Genomic DNA, 23,709 nt, shown 5'->3' on the forward strand with positions numbered 1-23,709 from the left:
TGAGAACATATATGCTATGGTATGAGAACATATATGCTACGGTAGGAGAACATATATGCTAGGGTGTGAGAACATATATGCTATGGTATGAGAACATATATGCTATGGTATGAAAACATATATACTACGGTATGAGAACATATATGCTACGGTATGAGAACATATAAGCTAGGGTATGAGAACATATATATGCTACGGTATGAGAACATATATGCTACGGTATGAGAACATATAAGCTAGGGTATGAGAACATATATATGCTACGGTATGAGAACATATATATGCTACGGTGTGAGAACATATATGCTATGGTATGAGAATATATATGCTACAGTGTGAGAACATATATGCTATGATATGAGAACATATATGCTATGGTATGAGAACATATATGCTACGGTATGAGAATGTATATGCTATGGTATGAGAACATATATATGCTACGGTATGAGAACATATATGCTCCGGTATGAGAACATATATGCTATGGTATGAGAACATATATGCTACGGTATGAGAATGTATATGGTATGGTATGAGATCATTTATGCTACGGTATGAGAACATATATGCTATGGTGTGAGAACACATATGCTATGGTATGAGAACATATATGCTATGGTATGAGAACATATATGCCACGGTATGCGAACGTATATGCTATGGTATGAGAACATATATGCTACGGTGTGAGAACATATATGCTATGGTATGAGAACATATATGCTATAGTGTGAGAACATATATGCTATGGTGTGAGAATATATATGCTACGGTGTGAGAACATATATGCTATGGTGTGAGAACATATATGTTACGGTATGAGAACGTATATGCTACGGTGTGAGAACATATATACTACGGTATGAGAACATATATGCTACGGTATGAGAAAGTATATGCTATGGTGTGAGAACATATATGCTACGGTGTGAGAATGTATATGCTATGGTATGAGAACATATATGCTACGGTATGAGAACATATATGCTACGGTATGAGAACTTATATGCTTCGGTATGAGAACATATATGCTATGGTATGAGAACATATATGCTATGGTATGAGAACATACCATAGCATAGGTATGAGAACATATATGCTATGGTGTGAGAACATATATGCTATGGTATGGGAACATATATGCTACGGTGTGAGAATATATATGCTATGGTGTGAGAACATATATGCTACGTTATGAGCACATATATGCTACGGTGTGAGAAAATATATGCTATGGTACGAGAACATATATGCTACGATATGAGAACATATATGCTACGGTATGAGAACATATATATGCTACGGTATGAGAACATATATGCTACGGTGTGAGAACAAATGTATGCTACGGTATGAGAACATATATGCTACGGTATGAGAACATATATGCTACGATATGAGAACATATATGCAACGGTGTGAGAACAAATATGCTATGGTATGAGAACGTATATGCTACGGTATGAGAACGTATATGCTACGGTGTGACAACATATATGCTACGGTGTGAGAACATATATGCTATGGTATGATAACATATATGCTACAGTATGAGAACATATATATGATACGGTATGAGAACATATATATGCTACGGTATGAGAACATATATGCTTCTGTATGAGAACATATGTGCTATGGTATGAGAACATATATATGCTACAGTATGAGAACATATATGCTATGGTGTGAGAACACATATGCTATGGTATGAGAACATATATGCTATGGTGTGAGAACATATATGCTACGGTGTGAGAACGTATATGCTATGGTATGAGAACATATATGCTACGGTATGAGAACATATAAGCTACGGTATGAGAACATATATGCTACGGTATGAGAATGTATATGCTATGGTATGAGAACATATATGCTTTGGTATGAGAAGATATATATGCTACGGTATGAGAACGTATATGCTATGGTATGAGAACATATATGCTTTGGTATGAGAACATATATGCTACGTTATGAGAACATATATGTTTCGGTATGAGAATATATATATGCTACGGTATGAGAACATATATGCTATGGTATGAGAACATATATGCTACAGTATGAGAACATATATGCTACAGTATGAGAACATATATGCTTCGGTATGAGAACATATATGCTACGGTATGAGAACATATATGCTATGGTATGAGAACATATATATGCTACGGTATGAGAACATATATATGCTACGGTATGAGAACATATATGCTATGGTATGAGAACATATATGCTTTGGTATGAGAACACATATGCTACGGTATGAGAACATATATGCTCCGGTATGAGAACATATATGCTATGGTATGAGAACATATATGCTACGGTATGAGAATGTATATGGTATGGTATGAGAACATTTATGCTACGGTATGAGAACATATATGCTATGGTGTGAGAACACATATGCTATGGTATGAGAACATATATGCTATGGTATGAGAACATATATGCCACGGTATGCGAACGTATATGCTATGGTATGAGAACATATATGCTACGGTGTGAGAACATATATGCTATGGTATGAGAACATATATGCTACGATATGAGAACATATATGCTACAGTGTGAGAACATATATGTTACGGTGTTAGAACATATATGCTACGGTATGAGAACATATATGCTATGGTATTAGAACATATATGCTACGGTATGAGAACATATATGCTATGGTATGAGAACATATATATGCTACGTTATGAGAACATATATGCTATAGTGTGAGAACATATATGCTATGGTGTGAGAATATATATGCTACGGTGTGAGAACATATATGCTATGGTGTGAGAACATATATGTTACGGTATGAGAACGTATATGCTACGGTGTGAGAACATATATACTACGGTATGAGAACATATATGCTACGGTATGAGAAAGTATATGCTATGGTGTGAGAACATATATGCTACGGTGTGAGAATGTATATGCTATGGTATGAGAACATATATGCTACGGTATGAGAACATATATGCTATGGTATGAGAACATATATGCTATGGTATGAGAACATACCATAGCATAGGTATGAGAACATATATGCTATGGTGTGAGAACATATATGCTATGGTATGGGAACATATATGCTACGGTGTGAGAATATATATGCTATGGTGTGAGAACATATATGCTACGTTATGAGCACATATATGCTACGGTGTGAGAAAATATATGCTATGGTACGAGAACATATATGCTACGATATGAGAACATATATGCTACGGTATGAGAACATATATATGCTACGGTATGAGAACATATATGCTACGGTGTGAGAACAAATGTATGCTACGGTATGAGAACATATATGCTACGGTATGAGAACATATATGCTACGATATGAGAACATATATGCAACGGTGTGAGAACAAATATGCTATGGTATGAGAACGTATATGCTACGGTATGAGAACGTATATGCTACGGTGTGACAACATATATGCTACGGTGTGAGAACATATATGCTATGGTATGATAACATATATGCTACAGTATGAGAACATATATATGATACGGTATGAGAACATATATATGCTACGGTATGAGAACATATATATGCTACGGTATGAGAACATATATGCGACGGTGTGAGAACATATATGCTATGGTATGAGAGTATATATGCTACAGTGTGAGAACATATATGCTATGGTATGAGAACATATATATGCTACGGTATGAGAACATATATGCTACGGTGTGAGAACATATATGCTATGTTATGAGAACATATATGCTATGGTATGAGAACATATATGCTATGGTATGAGAACATATATGCTACGGTAGGAGAACATATATGCTAGGGTGTGAGAACATATATGCTATGGTATGAGAACATATATGCTATGGTATGAAAACATATATATGCTACGGTATGAGAACATATATGCTATGGTGTGAGAACATATATGCTATGGTTTGAGAACATATATGCTACGGTATGAGAACGTATATGCTATGGTATGAGAACATATATGCTACAGTGTTAGAACATATATGCTACTGTGTGAGAACATATATGCTATGGTATGAACACATATATATGTTACGGTATGAGAACGTATATGCTACGGTGTGAGAACATATATACTACGGTATGAGAACATATATGCTACGGTAGAGAACATATAAGCTACGGTATGAGAACATATATGCTACGGTATGAGAACATATATATGCTACGGTGTGAGAACATATATGCTATGGTATGAGAATATATATGCTACAGTGTGAGAACATATATGCTATGCTATGAGAGTATATATGCTACGGTGTGAGAACATATATGCTATGGTATGAGAACATATATATGCTACGGTATGAGAACATATATGCTACGGTGAGAGAACATATATGCTACGGTATGAGAACATGTATGCTATGGTATGAGAACATATATGCTATGGTATGAGAACATATATGCTACGGTGTGAGAACATATATGCTATGGTATGAGAACATATATGCTATGGTATGAGAACATGTATATGCTACGGTATGAGAACATATATGCTATGGTGTGAGAACATATATGCTATGATATGAGAACATATATGCTATGGTATGAGAACATATATATGCTACGGTATGAGAACATATATGCTATGGTATGAGAACATATATGCAACGGTATGAGAAGGTATATGCTATGGTATGAGAGCATATATGCTACGGTATGAGAACGTATATGCTATGGTATGAAATCATATATGCTACGGTGTTAGAACATATATGCTACGGTATAAGAACATATATGCTATGGTATTAGAACATATATGCTACGGTATGAGAACATATATGCTATGGTATGAGAACATATATATATGCTACGGTATGAGAACATATATGCTATGGTGTGAGAACATATATGCTATGGTGTGAGAACATATATGCTATGGTGTGAGAACATATATGTTACGGTATGAGAACGTATATGCTACGGTGTGAGAACATATATACTACGGTATGAGAACATATATGCTACGGTATGAGAACATATAAGCTAGGGTATGAGAACATATATATGCTACGGTATGAGAACATATATATGCTACGGTGTGAGAACATATATGCTATGGTATGAGAATATATATGCTACAGTGTGAGAACATATATGCTATGATATGAGAACATATATGCTATGGTATGAGAACATATATGCTACGGTATGAGAATGTATATGCTATGGTATGAGAACATATATATGCTACGGTATGAGAACATATATGCTCCGGTATGAGAACATATATGCTATGGTATGAGAACATATATGCTACGGTATGAGAATGTATATGGTATGGTATGAGATCATTTATGCTACGGTATGAGAACATATATGCTATGGTGTGAGAACACATATGCTATGGTATGAGAACATATATGCTATGGTATGAGAACATATATGCCACGGTATGCGAACGTATATGCTATGGTATGAGAACATATATGCTACGGTGTGAGAACATATATGCTATGGTATGAGAACATATATGCTACGGTATGAGAACATATATGCTATGGTGTGAGAACACATATGCTATGGTATGAGAACATATATGCTATGGTGTGAAAACATATATGCTACGGTGTGAGAACATATATGCTATGGTATGAGAACATATATGCTACGGTATGAGAACATATATGCTACGGTATGAGAACATATATGCTATGGTATGAGAACATACCATAGCATAGGTATGAGAACATATATGCTATGGTGTGAGAACATATATGCTATGGTATGTTAACATATATGCTACGGTGTGAGAACATATATGCTATGGTGTGAGAACATATATGCTATGGTATGAGAACATATATGCTACGGTGTGAGAACATATGCTATGGTATGAGAACATATATGCTACGATATGAGAACATATATGCTACGGTGTGAGAACATATATGCTACGGTATGCGAATGTATATGCTATGGTATGAGAACATATATGCTTTGGTATGAGAACATATATATGCTACGGTATGAGAACGTATATGCTATGGTATGAGAACATATATGCTTTGGTATGAGAACATATATGCTACGTTATGAGAACATATATGTTTCGGTATGAGAACATATATATGCTACGGTATGAGAACATATATGCTATGGTATGAGAACATATATGCTACGGTATGAGAACATATATGCTACGGTGTGAGAACATATATGCTACGGTATGAGAACGTATATGCTACGGTATGAGAATGTATATGCTTCTGTATGAGAACATATGTGCTATGGTATGAGAACATATATATGCTACAGTATGAGAACATATATGCTATGGTGTGAGAACACATATGCTATGGTATGAGAACATATATGCTATGGTGTGAGAACATATATGCTACGGTGTGAGAACGTATATGCTATGGTATGAGAACATATATGCTACGGTATGAGAACATATAAGCTACGGTATGAGAACATATATGCTACGGTATGAGAATGTATATGCTATGGTATGAGAACATATATGCTTTGGTATGAGAAGATATATATGCTACGGTATGAGAACGTATATGCTATGGTATGAGAACATATATGCTTTGGTATGAGAACATATATGCTACGTTATGAGAACATATATGTTTCGGTATGAGAATATATATATGCTACGGTATGAGAACATATATGCTATGGTATGAGAACATATATGCTACAGTATGAGAACATATATGCTACAGTATGAGAACATATATGCTTCGGTATGAGAACATATATGCTACGGTATGAGAACATATATGCTATGGTATGAGAACATATATATGCTACGGTATGAGAACATATATATGCTACGGTATGAGAACATATATGCTATGGTATGAGAACATATATGCTTTGGTATGAGAACACATATGCTACGGTATGAGAACATATATGCTCCGGTATGAGAACATATATGCTATGGTATGAGAACATATATGCTACGGTATGAGAATGTATATGGTATGGTATGAGAACATTTATGCTACGGTATGAGAACATATATGCTATGGTGTGAGAACACATATGCTATGGTATGAGAACATATATGCTATGGTATGAGAACATATATGCCACGGTATGCGAACGTATATGCTATGGTATGAGAACATATATGCTACGGTGTGAGAACATATATGCTATGGTATGAGAACATATATGCTACGATATGAGAACATATATGCTACAGTGTGAGAACATATATGTTACGGTGTTAGAACATATATGCTACGGTATGAGAACATATATGCTATGGTATTAGAACATATATGCTACGGTATGAGAACATATATGCTATGGTATGAGAACATATATATGCTACGTTATGAGAACATATATGCTATAGTGTGAGAACATATATGCTATGGTGTGAGAATATATATGCTACGGTGTGAGAACATATATGCTATGGTGTGAGAACATATATGTTACGGTATGAGAACGTATATGCTACGGTGTGAGAACATATATACTACGGTATGAGAACATATATGCTACGGTATGAGAAAGTATATGCTATGGTGTGAGAACATATATGCTACGGTGTGAGAATGTATATGCTATGGTATGAGAACATATATGCTACGGTATGAGAACATATATGCTACGGTATGAGAACTTATATGCTTCGGTATGAGAACATATATGCTATGGTATGAGAACATATATGCTATGGTATGAGAACATACCATAGCATAGGTATGAGAACATATATGCTATGGTGTGAGAACATATATGCTATGGTATGGGAACATATATGCTACGGTGTGAGAATATATATGCTATGGTGTGAGAACATATATGCTACGTTATGAGCACATATATGCTACGGTGTGAGAAAATATATGCTATGGTACGAGAACATATATGCTACGATATGAGAACATATATGCTACGGTATGAGAACATATATATGCTACGGTATGAGAACATATATGCTACGGTGTGAGAACAAATGTATGCTACGGTATGAGAACATATATGCTACGGTATGAGAACATATATGCTACGATATGAGAACATATATGCAACGGTGTGAGAACAAATATGCTATGGTATGAGAACGTATATGCTACGGTATGAGAACGTATATGCTACGGTGTGACAACATATATGCTACGGTGTGAGAACATATATGCTATGGTATGATAACATATATGCTACAGTATGAGAACATATATGCTACAGTATGAGAACATATATATGATACGGTATGAGAACATATATATGCTACGGTATGAGAACATATATATGCTACGGTATGAGAACATATATGCGACGGTGTGAGAACATATATGCTATGGTATGAGAGTATATATGCTACAGTGTGAGAACATATATGCTATGGTATGAGAACATATATATGCTACGGTATGAGAACATATATGCTACGGTGTGAGAACATATATGCTATGTTATGAGAACATATATGCTATGGTATGAGAACATATATGCGGGTGTGAGAACATATATGCTATGGTATGAGAACATATATGCTATGGTATGAAAACATATATATGCTACGGTATGAGAACATATATGCTATGGTGTGAGAACATATATGCTATGGTTTGAGAACATATATGCTACGGTATGAGAACGTATATGCTATGGTATGAGAACATATATGCTACAGTGTTAGAACATATATGCTACTGTGTGAGAACATATATGCTATGGTATGAACACATATATATGTTACGGTATGAGAACGTATATGCTACGGTGTGAGAACATATATACTACGGTATGAGAACATATATGCTACGGTAGAGAACATATAAGCTACGGTATGAGAACATATATGCTACGGTATGAAAACATATATATGCTACGGTGTGAGAACATATATGCTATGGTATGAGAATATATATGCTACAGTGTGAGAACATATATGCTATGCTATGAGAGTATATATGCTACGGTGTGAGAACATATATGCTATGGTATGAGAACATATATATGCTACGGTATGAGAACATATATGCTACGGTGAGAGAACATATATGCTACGGTATGAGAACATGTATGCTATGGTATGAGAACATATATGCTATGGTATGAGAACATATATGCTACGGTGTGAGAACATATATGCTATGGTATGAGAACATATATGCTATGGTATGAGAACATGTATATGCTACGGTATGAGAACATATATGCTATGGTGTGAGAACATATATGCTATGATGAGAACATATATGCTATGGTATGAGAACATATATATGCTACGGTATGAGAACATATATGCTATGGTATGAGAACATATATGCAACGGTATGAGAAGGTATATGCTATGGTATGAGAGCATATATGCTACGGTATGAGAACGTATATGCTATGGTATGAAAACATATATGCTACGGTGTTAGAACATATATGCTACGGTATAAGAACATATATGCTATGGTATTAGAACATATATGCTACGGTATGAGAACATATATGCTATGGTATGAGAACATATATATATGCTACGGTATGAGAACATATATGCTATGGTGTGAGAACATATATGCTATGGTGTGAGAAGATATATGCTACGGTGTGAGAACATATATGCTATGGTGTGAGAACATATATGTTACGGTATGAGAACGTATATGCTACGGTGTGAGAACATATATACTACGGTATGAGAACATATATGCTACGGTATGAGAACATATAAGCTACGGTATGAGAACATATATATGCTACGGTATGAGAACATATATATGCTACGGTGTGAGAACATATATGCTATGGTATGAGAATATATATGCTACAGTGTGAGAACATATATGCTATGATATGAGAACATATATGCTATGGTATGAGAACATATATGCTACGGTATGAGAATGTATATGCTATGGTATGAGAACATATATATGCTACGGTATGAGAACATATATGCTATGGTATGAGAACATATATGCTATGGTATGAGAACATATATGCTATGGTATGAGAACATATATGCAACGGTATGAGAAGGTATATGCTATGGTGTGAGAACATATATGCTACGGTGTGAGAACGTATATGCTATGGTATGAGAACATATATGCTACGGTATGAGAACATATATGCTACGGTATGAGAACTTATATGCTTCGGTATGAGAACATATATGCTATGGTATGAGAACATATATGCTATGGTATGAGAACATACCATAGCATAGGTATGAGAACATATATGCTATCGTGTGAGAACATATATGCTATGGTATGGGAACATATATGCTACGGTGTGAGAATATATATGCTATGGTGTGAGAACATATATGCTACGTTATGAGCACATATATGCTACGGTGTGAGAAAATATATGCTATGGTACGAGAACATATATGCTACGATATGAGAACATATATGCTACGGTATGAGAACATATATATGCTACGGTATGAGAACATATATGCTACGGTGTGAGAACAAATGTATGCTACAGTATGAGAACATATATGCTACGGTATGAGAACATATATGCTACGATATGAGAACATATATGCAACGGTGTGAGAACAAATATGCTATGGTATGAGAACGTATATGCTACGGTATGAGAACATATATGCTACGGTGTGACAACATATATGCTACGGTGTGAGAACATATTTGCTATGGTATGATAACATATATGCTACAGTATGAGAACATATATATGCTACGGTATGAGAACATATATATGCTACGGTATGAGAACATATATGCGACGGTGTGAGAACATATATGCTATGGTATGAGAGTATATATGCTACAGTGTGAGAACATATATGCTATGGTATGAGAACATATATATGCTACGGTATGAGAACATATATGCTACGGTGTGAGAACATATATGCTATGTTATGAGAACATATATGCTATGGTATGAGAACATATATGCTATGGTATGAGAACATATATGCTACGGTAGGAGAACATATATGCTAGGGTGTGAGAACATATATGCTATGGTATGAGAACATATATGCTATGGTATGAAAACATATATATGCTACGGTATGAGAACATATATGCTATGGTGTGAGAACATATATGCTATGGTTTGAGAACATATATGCTACGGTATGAGAACGTATATGCTATGGTATGAGAACATATATGCTACAGTGTTAGAACATATATGCTACCGTGTGAGAACATATATGCTATGGTATGAACACATATATATGCTACGGTATGAGAACATATATGCTATTGTATGAGAACATATATGCTACGGTGTTAGAACATATATGCTATGGTACGAGAACATATATGCTACGGTATGAAAACATATATATGCTACGGTATGAGAACATATATGCTACGGTGTTAGAACATATATGCTATGGCACGAGAACATATATGCTATGGTATGAGAACATATATGCTATGGTATGAGAACATATATGCTACGGTGTTATAACATATATGCTATGGTACGAGAACATATATGCTATGGTATGAAAACATATATGCTACGGTATGAGAACATATATGCTATGGTATGAGAACATATATGCTATGGTATGAGAACATATATGCTACGGTATGAGAACGTATATGCTATGGTATGAAAACATATATGCTACGGTGTTAGAACATATATGCTACGGTATGAGAACATATATGCTATGGTATTAGCACATATATGCTACGGTATGAGAACATATATGCTATGGTATGAGAACATATATATGCTACGGTATGAGAACATATATGCTATGGTGTGAGAACATATATGCTATGGTGTGAGAACATATATGCTACGGTGTGAGAACATACATGCTATGGTGTGAGAACATATATGTTATGGTATGAGAACGTATATGCTACGGTGTGAGAACATATATACTACGGTATGAGAACATATATGCTACGGTAGAGAACATATAAGCTACGGTATGAGAACATATATGCTACGGTATGAGAACATATATATGCTACGGTGTGAGAACATATATGCTATGGTATGAGAATATATATGCTACAGTGTGAGAACATATATGCTATGGTATGAGAGTATTTATGCTACGGTGTGAGAACATATATGCTATGGTATGAGAACATATATATGCTACGGTATGAGAACATATATGCTACGGTGTGAGAACATATATGCTACGGTATGAGAACATGTATGCTATGGTATGAGAACATATATGCTATGGTATGAGAACATATATGCTACGGTGTGAGAACATATATGCTACGGTATGAGAACATATATGCTATGGTATGAGAACATATATGCTACGGTGTGAGAACATATATGCTATGGTATGAGAACATATATGCTATGGTAGGAGAACATGTATATGCTACGGTATGAGAACATATATGCTATGGTGTGAGAACATATATGCTATGATATGAGAACATATATGCTATGGTATGAGAACATATATATGCTACGGTATGAGAACATATATGCTATGGTATGAGAACATATATGCAACGGTATGAGAAGGTATATGCTATGGTATGAGAGCATATATGCTACGGTATGAGAACGTATATGCTATGGTATGAAAACATATATGCTACGGTGTTAGAACATATATGCTACGGTATAAGAACATATATGCTATGGTATTAGAACATATATGCTACGGTATGAGAACATATATGCTATGGTATGAGAACATATATATATGCTACGGTATGAGAACATATATGCCATGGTGTGAGAACATATATGCTATGGTGTGAGAACATATATGCTACGGTGTGAGAACATATATGCTATGGTGTGAGAACATATATGTTACGGTATGAGAACGTATATGCTACGGTGTGAGAACATATATACTACGGTATGAGAACATATATGCTATGGTATGAGAACATATAAGCTACGGTATGAGAACATATATATGCTACGGTATGAGAACATATATATGCTACGGTGTGAGAACATATATGCTATGGTATGAGAATATATATGCTACAGTGTGAGAACATATATGCTATGATATGAGAACATATATGCTATGGTATGAGAACATATATGCTACGGTATGAGAATGTATATGCTATGGTATGAGAACATATATATGCTACGGTATGAGAACATATATGCTATGGTATGAGAACATATATGCTATGGTATGAGAACATATATGCTATGGTATGAGAACATATATGCAACGGTATGAGAAGGTATATGCTATGGTGTGAGAACATATATGCTACGGTGTGAGAACGTATATGCTATGGTATGAGAACATATATGCTACGGTATGAGAACATATATGCTACGGTATGAGAACTTATATGCTTCGGTATGAGAACATATATGCTATGGTATGAGAACATATATGCTATGGTATGAGAACATACCATAGCATAGGTATGAGAACATATATGCTATGGTGTGAGAACATATATGCTATGGTATGGGAACATATATGCTACGGTGTGAGAATATATATGCTATGGTGTGAGAACACATATGCTACGTTATGAGCACATATATGCTACGGTGTGAGAAAATATACGCTATGGTACGAGAACATATATGCTACGATATGAGAACATATATGCTACGGTATGAGAACATATATATGCTACGGTATGAGAACATATATGCTACGGTGTGAGAACAAATATATGCTACGGTATGAGAACATATATGCTACGGTATGAGAACATATATGCTACGATATAAGAACATATATGCAACGGTGTGAGAAAAAATATGCTATGGTATGAGAACGTATATGCTACGGTATGAGAACGTATATACTACGGTGTGACAACATATATGCTACAGTGTGAGAACATATATGCTATGGTATGATAACATATATGCTACAGTATGATAATATATATGCTACGGTATGAGAACATATATATGCTACGGTATGAGAACATATATGCGACGGTGTGAGAACATATATGCTATGGTATGAGAGTATATATGCTACGGTGTGAGAACATATATGCTATGGTATGAGAACATATATATGCTACGGTATGAGAACATATATGCTACGGTGTGAGAACATATATGCTATGTTATGAGAACATATATGCTATGGTATGAGAACATATATGCTATGGTATGAGAACATATATGCTACGGTAGGAGAACATATATGCTAGGGTGTGAGAACATATATGCTATGGTATGAGAACATATATGCTATGGTATGAAAACATATATATGCTACGGTATGAGAACATATATGCTATGGTGTGAGAACATATATGCTATGGTTTGAGAACATATATGCTACGGTATGAGAACGTATATGCTATGGTATGAGAACATATATGCTACAGTATGAGAACGTATATGCTATGGTATGAGAACATATATGCTACGGTGCTAGAACATATATGCTACGGTATGAGAACATATATGCTATGGTATTAGAACATATATGCTACGGTATGAGAATATATATGCTATGGTATGAGAACATATATATACTACGGTATGAGAACATATATGCTACAGTATGAGAACATACAAGCTACGGTATGAGAACATATATATGCTACGGTATGAGAACATATATATGCTACGGTGTGAGAACATATATGCTATGGTATGAGAATATATATGCTACGGTATGAGAACATATATGCTATGGTATGAGAACATATATGCTATGGTATGAGAACATATATGCTATGGTATGAGAACATATATGCAACGGTATGAGAAGGTATATGCTATGGTGTGAGAACATATATGCTACGGTGTGAGAACGTATATGCTATGGTATGAGAACATATATGCTACGGTATGAGAACATATATGCTACGGTATGAGAACTTATATGCTTCGGTATGAGAACATATATGCTATGGTATGAGAACATATATGCTATGGTATGAGAACATACCATAGCATAGGTATGAGAACATATATGCTATGGTGTGAGAACATATATGCTATGGTATGGGAACATATATGCTACGGTGTGAGAATATATATGCTATGGTGTGAGAACACATATGCTACGTTATGAGCACATATATGCTACGGTGTGAGAAAATATATGCTATGGTACGAGAACATATATGCTACGATATGAGAACATATATGCTACGGTATGAGAACATATATATGCTACGGTATGAGAACATATATGCTACGGTGTGAGAACAAATATATGCTACGGTATGAGAACATATATGCTACGGTATGAGAACATATATGCTACGATATGAGAACATATATGCAACGGTGTGAGAAAAAATATGCTATGGTATGAGAACGTATATGCTACGGTATGAGAACGTATATACTACGGTGTGACAACATATATGCTACAGTGTGAGAACATATATGCTATGGTATGATAACATATATGCTACAGTATGATAATATATATGCTACGGTATGAGAACATATATATGCTACGGTATGAGAACATATATGCGACGGTGTGAGAACATATATGCTATGGTATGAGAGTATATATGCTACGGTGTGAGAACATATATGCTATGGTATGAGAACATATATATGCTACGGTATGAGAACATATATGCTATGGTGTGAGAACATATATGCTATGTTATGAGAACATATATGCTATGGTATGAGAACATATATGCTATGGTATGAGAACATATATGCTACGGTAGGAGAACATATATGCTAGGGTGTGAGAACATATATGCTATGGTATGAGAACATATATGCTATGGTATGAAAACATATATATGCTACGGTATGAGAACATATATGCTATGGTGTGAGAACATATATGCTATGGTTTGAGAACATATATGCTACGGTATGAGAACGTATATGCTATGGTATGAGAACATATATGCTACAGTATGAGAACGTATATGCTATGGTATGAGAACATATATGCTACGGTGTTAGAACATATATGCTACGGTATGAGAACATATATGCTATGGTATTAGAACATATATGCTACGGTATGAGAATATATATGCTATGGTATGAGAACATATATATACTACGGTATGAGAACATATATGCTACAGTATGAGAACATATAAGCTACGGTATGAGAACATATATATGCTACGGTATGAGAACATATATATGCTACGTTGTGAGAACATATATGCTATGGTATGAGAATATATATGCTACAGTGTGAGAACATATATGCTATGGTATGAGAACATATATATGCTACGGTATGAGAACATATATGCTACGGTATGAGAACATGTATGCTATGGTATGAGAACATATATGCTATGGTATGAGAACATATATGCTACGGTGTGAGAACATATATGCTATGGTATGAGAATATATATATGCTACGGTATGAGAACATATATGCTACGGTATGAGAACATGTATGCTATGGTATGAGAACATATATGCTATGGTATTAGCACATATATGCTACGGTATGAGAACATATATGCTATGGTATGAGAACATATATATGCTACGGTATGAGAACATATATGCTATGGTGTGAGAACATATATGCTATGGTGTGAGAACATATATGCTACGGTGTGAGAACATACATGCTATGGTGTGAGAACATATATGTTATGGTATGAGAACGTATATGCTACGGTGTGAGAACATATATACTACGGTATGAGAACATATATGCTACGGTAGAGAACATATAAGCTACGGTATGAGAACATATATGCTACGGTATGAGAACATATATATGCTACGGTGTGAGAACATATATGCTATGGTATGAGAATATATATGCTACAGTGTGAGAACATATATGCTATGGTATGAGAGTATTTATGCTACGGTGTGAGAACATATATGCTATGGTATGAGAACATATATATGCTACGGTATGAGAACATATATGCTACGGTGTGAGAACATATATGCTACGGTATGAGAACATGTATGCTATGGTATGAGAACATATATGCTATGGTATGAGAACATATATGCTACGGTGTGAGAACATATATGCTACGGTATGAGAACATATATGCTATGGTATGAGAACATATATGCTACGGTGTGAGAACATATATGCTATGGTATGAGAACATATATGCTATGGTAGGAGAACATGTATATGCTACGGTATGAGAACATATATGCTATGGTGTGAGAACATATATGCTATGATATGAGAACATATATGCTATGGTATGAGAACATATATATGCTACGGTATGAGAACATATATGCTATGGTATGAGAACATATATGCAACGGTATGAGAAGGTATATGCTATGGTATGAGAGCATATATGCTACGGTATGAGAACGTATATGCTATGGTATGAAAACATATATGCTACGGTGTTAGAACATATATGCTACGGTATAAGAACATATATGCTATGGTATTAGAACATATATGCTACGGTATGAGAACATATATGCTATGGTATGAGAACATATATATATGCTACGGTATGAGAACATATATGCCATGGTGTGAGAACATATATGCTATGGTGTGAGAACATATATGCTACGGTGTGAGAACATATATGCTATGGTGTGAGAACATATATGTTACGGTATGAGAACGTATATGCTACGGTGTGAGAACATATATACTACGGTATGAGAACATATATGCTATGGTATGAGAACATATAAGCTACGGTATGAGAACATATATATGCTACGGTATGAGAACATATATATGCTACGGTGTGAGAACATATATGCTATGGTATGAGAATATATATGCTACAGTGTGAGAACATATATGCTATGATATGAGAACATATATGCTATGGTATGAGAACATATATGCTACGGTATGAGAATGTATATGCTATGGTATGAGAACATATATATGCTACGGTATGAGAACATATATGCTATGGTATGAGAACATATATGCTATGGTATGAGAACATATATGCTATGGTATGAGAACATATATGCAACGGTATGAGAAGGTATATGCTATGGTGTGAGAACATATATGCTACGGTGTGAGAACGTATATGCTATGGTATGAGAACATATATGCTACGGTATGAGAACATATATGCTACGGTATGAGAACTTATATGCTTCGGTATGAGAACATATATGCTATGGTATGAGAACATATATGCTATGGTATGAGAACATACCATAGCATAGGTATGAGAACATATATGCTATGGTGTGAGAACATATATGCTATGGTATGGGAACATATATGCTACGGTGTGAGAATATATATGCTATGGTGTGAGAACACATATGCTACGTTATGAGCACATATATGCTACGGTGTGAGAAAATATACGCTATGGTACGAGAACATATATGCTACGATATGAGAACATATATGCTACGGTATGAGAACATATATATGCTACGGTATGAGAACATATATGCTACGGTGTGAGAACAAATATATGCTACGGTATGAGAACATATATGCTACGGTATGAGAACATATATGCTACGATATAAGAACATATATGCAACGGTGTGAGAAAAAATATGCTATGGTATGAGAACGTATATGCTACGGTATGAGAACGTATATACTACGGTGTGACAACATATATGCTACAGTGTGAGAACATATATGCTATGGTATGATAACATATATGCTACAGTATGATAATATATATGCTACGGTATGAGAACATATATATGCTACGGTATGAGAACATATATGCGACGGTGTGAGAACATATATGCTATGGTATGAGAGTATATATGCTACGGTGTGAGAACATATATGCTATGGTATGAGAACATATATATGCTACGGTATGAGAACATATATGCTACGGTGTGAGAACATATATGCTATGTTATGAGAACATATATGCTATGGTATGAGAACATATATGCTATGGTATGAGAACATATATGCTACGGTAGGAGAACATATATGCTAGGGTGTGAGAACATATATGCTATGGTATGAGAACATATATGCTATGGTATGAAAACATATATATGCTACGGTATGAGAACATATATGCTATGGTGTGAGAACATATATGCTATGGTTTGAGAACATATATGCTACGGTATGAGAACGTATATGCTATGGTATGAGAACATATATGCTACAGTATGAGAACGTATATGCTATGGTATGAGAACATATATGCTACGGTGCTAGAACATATATGCTACGGTATGAGAACATATATGCTATGGTATTAGAACATATATGCTACGGTATGAGAATATATATGCTATGGTATGAGAACATATATATACTACGGTATGAGAACATATATGCTACAGTATGAGAACATACAAGCTACGGTATGAGAACATATATATGCTACGGTATGAGAACATATATATGCTACGGTGTGAGAACATATATGCTATGGTATGAGAATATATATGCTACGGTATGAGAACATATATGCTATGGTATGAGAACATATATGCTATGGTATGAGAACATATATGCTATGGTATGAGAACATATATGCAACGGTATGAGAAGGTATATGCTATGGTGTGAGAACATATATGCTACGGTGTGAGAACGTATATGCTATGGTATGAGAACATATATGCTACGGTATGAGAACATATATGCTACGGTATGAGAACTTATATGCTTCGGTATGAGAACATATATGCTATGGTATGAGAACATATATGCTATGGTATGAGAACATACCATAGCATAGGTATGAGAACATATATGCTATGGTGTGAGAACATATATGCTATGGTATGGGAACATATATGCTACGGTGTGAGAATATATATGCTATGGTGTGAGAACACATATGCTACGTTATGAGCACATATATGCTACGGTGTGAGAAAATATATGCTATGGTACGAGAACATATATGCTACGATATGAGAACATATATGCTACGGTATGAGAACATATATATGCTACGGTATGAGAACATATATGCTACGGTGTGAGAACAAATATATGCTACGGTATGAGAACATATATGCTACGGTATGAGAACATATATGCTACGATATGAGAACATATATGCAACGGTGTGAGAAAAAATATGCTATGGTATGAGAACGTATATGCTACGGTATGAGAACGTATATACTACGGTGTGACAACATATATGCTACAGTGTGAGAACATATATGCTATGGTATGATAACATATATGCTACAGTATGATAATATATATGCTACGGTATGAGAACATATATATGCTACGGTATGAGAACATATATGCGACGGTGTGAGAACATATATGCTATGGTATGAGAGTATATATGCTACGGTGTGAGAACATATATGCTATGGTATGAGAACATATATATGCTACGGTATGAGAACATATATGCTATGGTGTGAGAACATATATGCTATGTTATGAGAACATATATGCTATGGTATGAGAACATATATGCTATGGTATGAGAACATATATGCTACGGTAGGAGAACATATATGCTAGGGTGTGAGAACATATATGCTATGGTATGAGAACATATATGCTATGGTATGAAAACATATATATGCTACGGTATGAGAACATATATGCTATGGTGTGAGAACATATATGCTATGGTTTGAGAACATATATGCTACGGTATGAGAACGTATATGCTATGGTATGAGAACATATATGCTACAGTATGAGAACGTATATGCTATGGTATGAGAACATATATGCTACGGTGTTAGAACATATATGCTACGGTATGAGAACATATATGCTATGGTATTAGAACATATATGCTACGGTATGAGAATATATATGCTATGGTATGAGAACATATATATACTACGGTATGAGAACATATATGCTACAGTATGAGAACATATAAGCTACGGTATGAGAACATATATATGCTACGGTATGAGAACATATATATGCTACGTTGTGAGAACATATATGCTATGGTATGAGAATATATATGCTACAGTGTGAGAACATATATGCTATGGTATGAGAACATATATATGCTACGGTATGAGAACATATATGCTACGGTATGAGAACATGTATGCTATGGTATGAGAACATATATGCTATGGTATGAGAACATATATGCTACGGTGTGAGAACATATATGCTATGGTATGAGAATATATATATGCTACGGTATGAGAACATATATGCTACGGTATGAGAACATGTATGCTATGGTATGAGAACATATATGCTATGGTATGAGAACATATATGCTACGGTGTGAGAACATATATGCTATGGTATGAGAACATATATGCTATGGTATGAGAACATATATGCTACGGTATGAGAACATATATGCTATGGTGTGAGAACATATATGCTATGGTATGAGAACATATATGCTATGGTATGAGAACATATATATGCTACTGTATGAGAACATATATGCTATGGTGTGAGAACATATATATGCTACGGTATGAGAACATATATGCTACGGTATGAGAACATATATGCTACGATATGAGAACATATATGCAACGGTGTGAGAAAAAATATGCTATGGTATGAGAACGTATATGCTACGGTATGAGAACGTATATACTACGGTGTGACAACATATATGCTACAGTGTGAGAACATATATGCTATGGTATGATAACATATATGCTACAGTATGATAATATATATGCTACGGTATGAGAACATATATATGCTACGGTATGAGAACATATATGCGACGGTGTGAGAACATATATGCTATGGTATGAGAGTATATATGCTACGGTGTGAGAACATATATGCTATGGTATGAGAACATATATATGCTACGGTATGAGAACATATATGCTATGGTGTGAGAACATATATGCTATGTTATGAGAACATATATGCTATGGTATGAGAACATATATGCTATGGTATGAGAACATATATGCTACGGTAGGAGAACATATATGCTAGGGTGTGAGAACATATATGCTATGGTATGAGAACATATATGCTATGGTATGAAAACATATATATGCTACGGTATGAGAACATATATGCTATGGTGTGAGAACATATATGCTATGGTTTGAGAACATATATGCTACGGTATGAGAACGTATATGCTATGGTATGAGAACATATATGCTACAGTATGAGAACGTATATGCTATGGTATGAGAACATATATGCTACGGTGTTAGAACATATATGCTACGGTATGAGAACATATATGCTATGGTATTAGAACATATATGCTACGGTATGAGAATATATATGCTATGGTATGAGAACATATATATACTACGGTATGAGAACATATATGCTACAGTATGAGAACATATAAGCTACGGTATGAGAACATATATATGCTACGGTATGAGAACATATATATGCTACGTTGTGAGAACATATATGCTATGGTATGAGAATATATATGCTACAGTGTGAGAACATATATGCTATGGTATGAGAACATATATATGCTACGGTATGAGAACATATATGCTACGGTATGAGAACATGTATGCTATGGTATGAGAACATATATGCTATGGTATGAGAACATATATGCTACGGTGTGAGAACATATATGCTATGGTATGAGAATATATATATGCTACGGTATGAGAACATATATGCTACGGTATGAGAACATGTATGCTATGGTATGAGAACATATATGCTATGGTATGAGAACATATATGCTACGGTGTGAGAACATATATGCTATGGTATGAGAACATATATGCTATGGTATGAGAACATATATGCTACGGTATGAGAACATATATGCTATGGTGTGAGAACATATATGCTATGGTATGAGAACATATATGCTATGGTATGAGAACATATATATGCTACTGTATGAGAACATATATGCTATGGTGTGAGAACATATATGCTATGATATGAGAACATATATGCTATGGTATGAGAACATATATATGCTACGGTATGAGAACATATATGCTATGGTATGAGAACATATATGCAACGGTATGAGAAGGTATATGCTATGGTATGAGAGCATATATGCTACGGTGTGAGAACTTATATGCTACAGTATGAGAACATATATGCTATGGTATGAGAACATATATGCTACGGTATGAGAACATATATATGCTACGGTATGAGAACATATATGCTACGGTATGAGAACATATATGCTACGGTATGAGAACATATATGCTACGGTGTGAGAACATATATGCTACGGTATGAGAACGTATATGCTACGGTATGAGAATGTATATACTACAGTGTGAGAACATATATGTTACAGTATGAGAACATATATGCTAAGGTATAATATTGTTTCTGTTTCAGTAGACTACATATTAAATGCACGAGTTTGTGATGGACTAGTCAGGAACTGTTTTTGGTTCATGGTATTCTGATGAACCCATAATAATGAAATTATGATGCACGTGATTTACAATCTTTGATTTTACTCGAACCTTTTTATCTGATTGGAAATGTAATAACGCGTTATGATTATTACGGCGGTGGGTAATAGACGAAGACAGTAGGACAGTCTAATCAACCTACCTGTAGCTTAGTGGAGTTCGATTCGACTGCGTAACATTCAAGTGCATACTGCAGTAAAAGGTGAAACAAATAGTTGAACGTTTTTGCCAGGCGTTATTTATCTGTTCTTGCGAACGCTTTTTATTATAATGAGACATGGCATAACAATTAATCTACATCTTGTTATTTCAATAGCAATCGAACTCACTGAATCTTGCAATGAGAGAAGCAGGAATGACTGTGATTTCCGATACTTTTGAAGAAAATCCGAAAGCAGGGTTACAGTACTTGAAGGTAAATCAAATTTACAAATTCGAGTAACAATTTTTTCAATGCTGTAATCAATAACTGTATGATTGATTACCATTGAAGAGAGCTGGTGAATTCAGTTTGGTTTCAT

At 34.8% G+C, this 23,709-nt stretch overlaps 1 protein-coding gene across 1 annotated transcript in view; it reads left to right on the forward strand.

Moving 5' to 3' along the window:
* The window catches only part of LOC102808294 (gamma-aminobutyric acid type B receptor subunit 1-like), a 33,453-nt gene that overhangs the window by 2,140 nt on the left and 7,604 nt on the right, over positions 1–23,709 (forward strand). Inside the window, exon 3 of the mRNA XM_085495804.1 lies at positions 23,505–23,603. Within this exon, the coding sequence (XP_085351930.1) occupies positions 23,505–23,603 (99 nt within the window). The remainder of the gene's footprint in view (positions 1–23,504; positions 23,604–23,709) is intronic.

Source organism: Saccoglossus kowalevskii, chromosome 22 (assembly GCF_978046115.1).
Source record: "Saccoglossus kowalevskii chromosome 22, keSacKowa6.1, whole genome shotgun sequence".
NCBI classification, from domain to species: domain Eukaryota; kingdom Metazoa; phylum Hemichordata; class Enteropneusta; family Harrimaniidae; genus Saccoglossus; species Saccoglossus kowalevskii.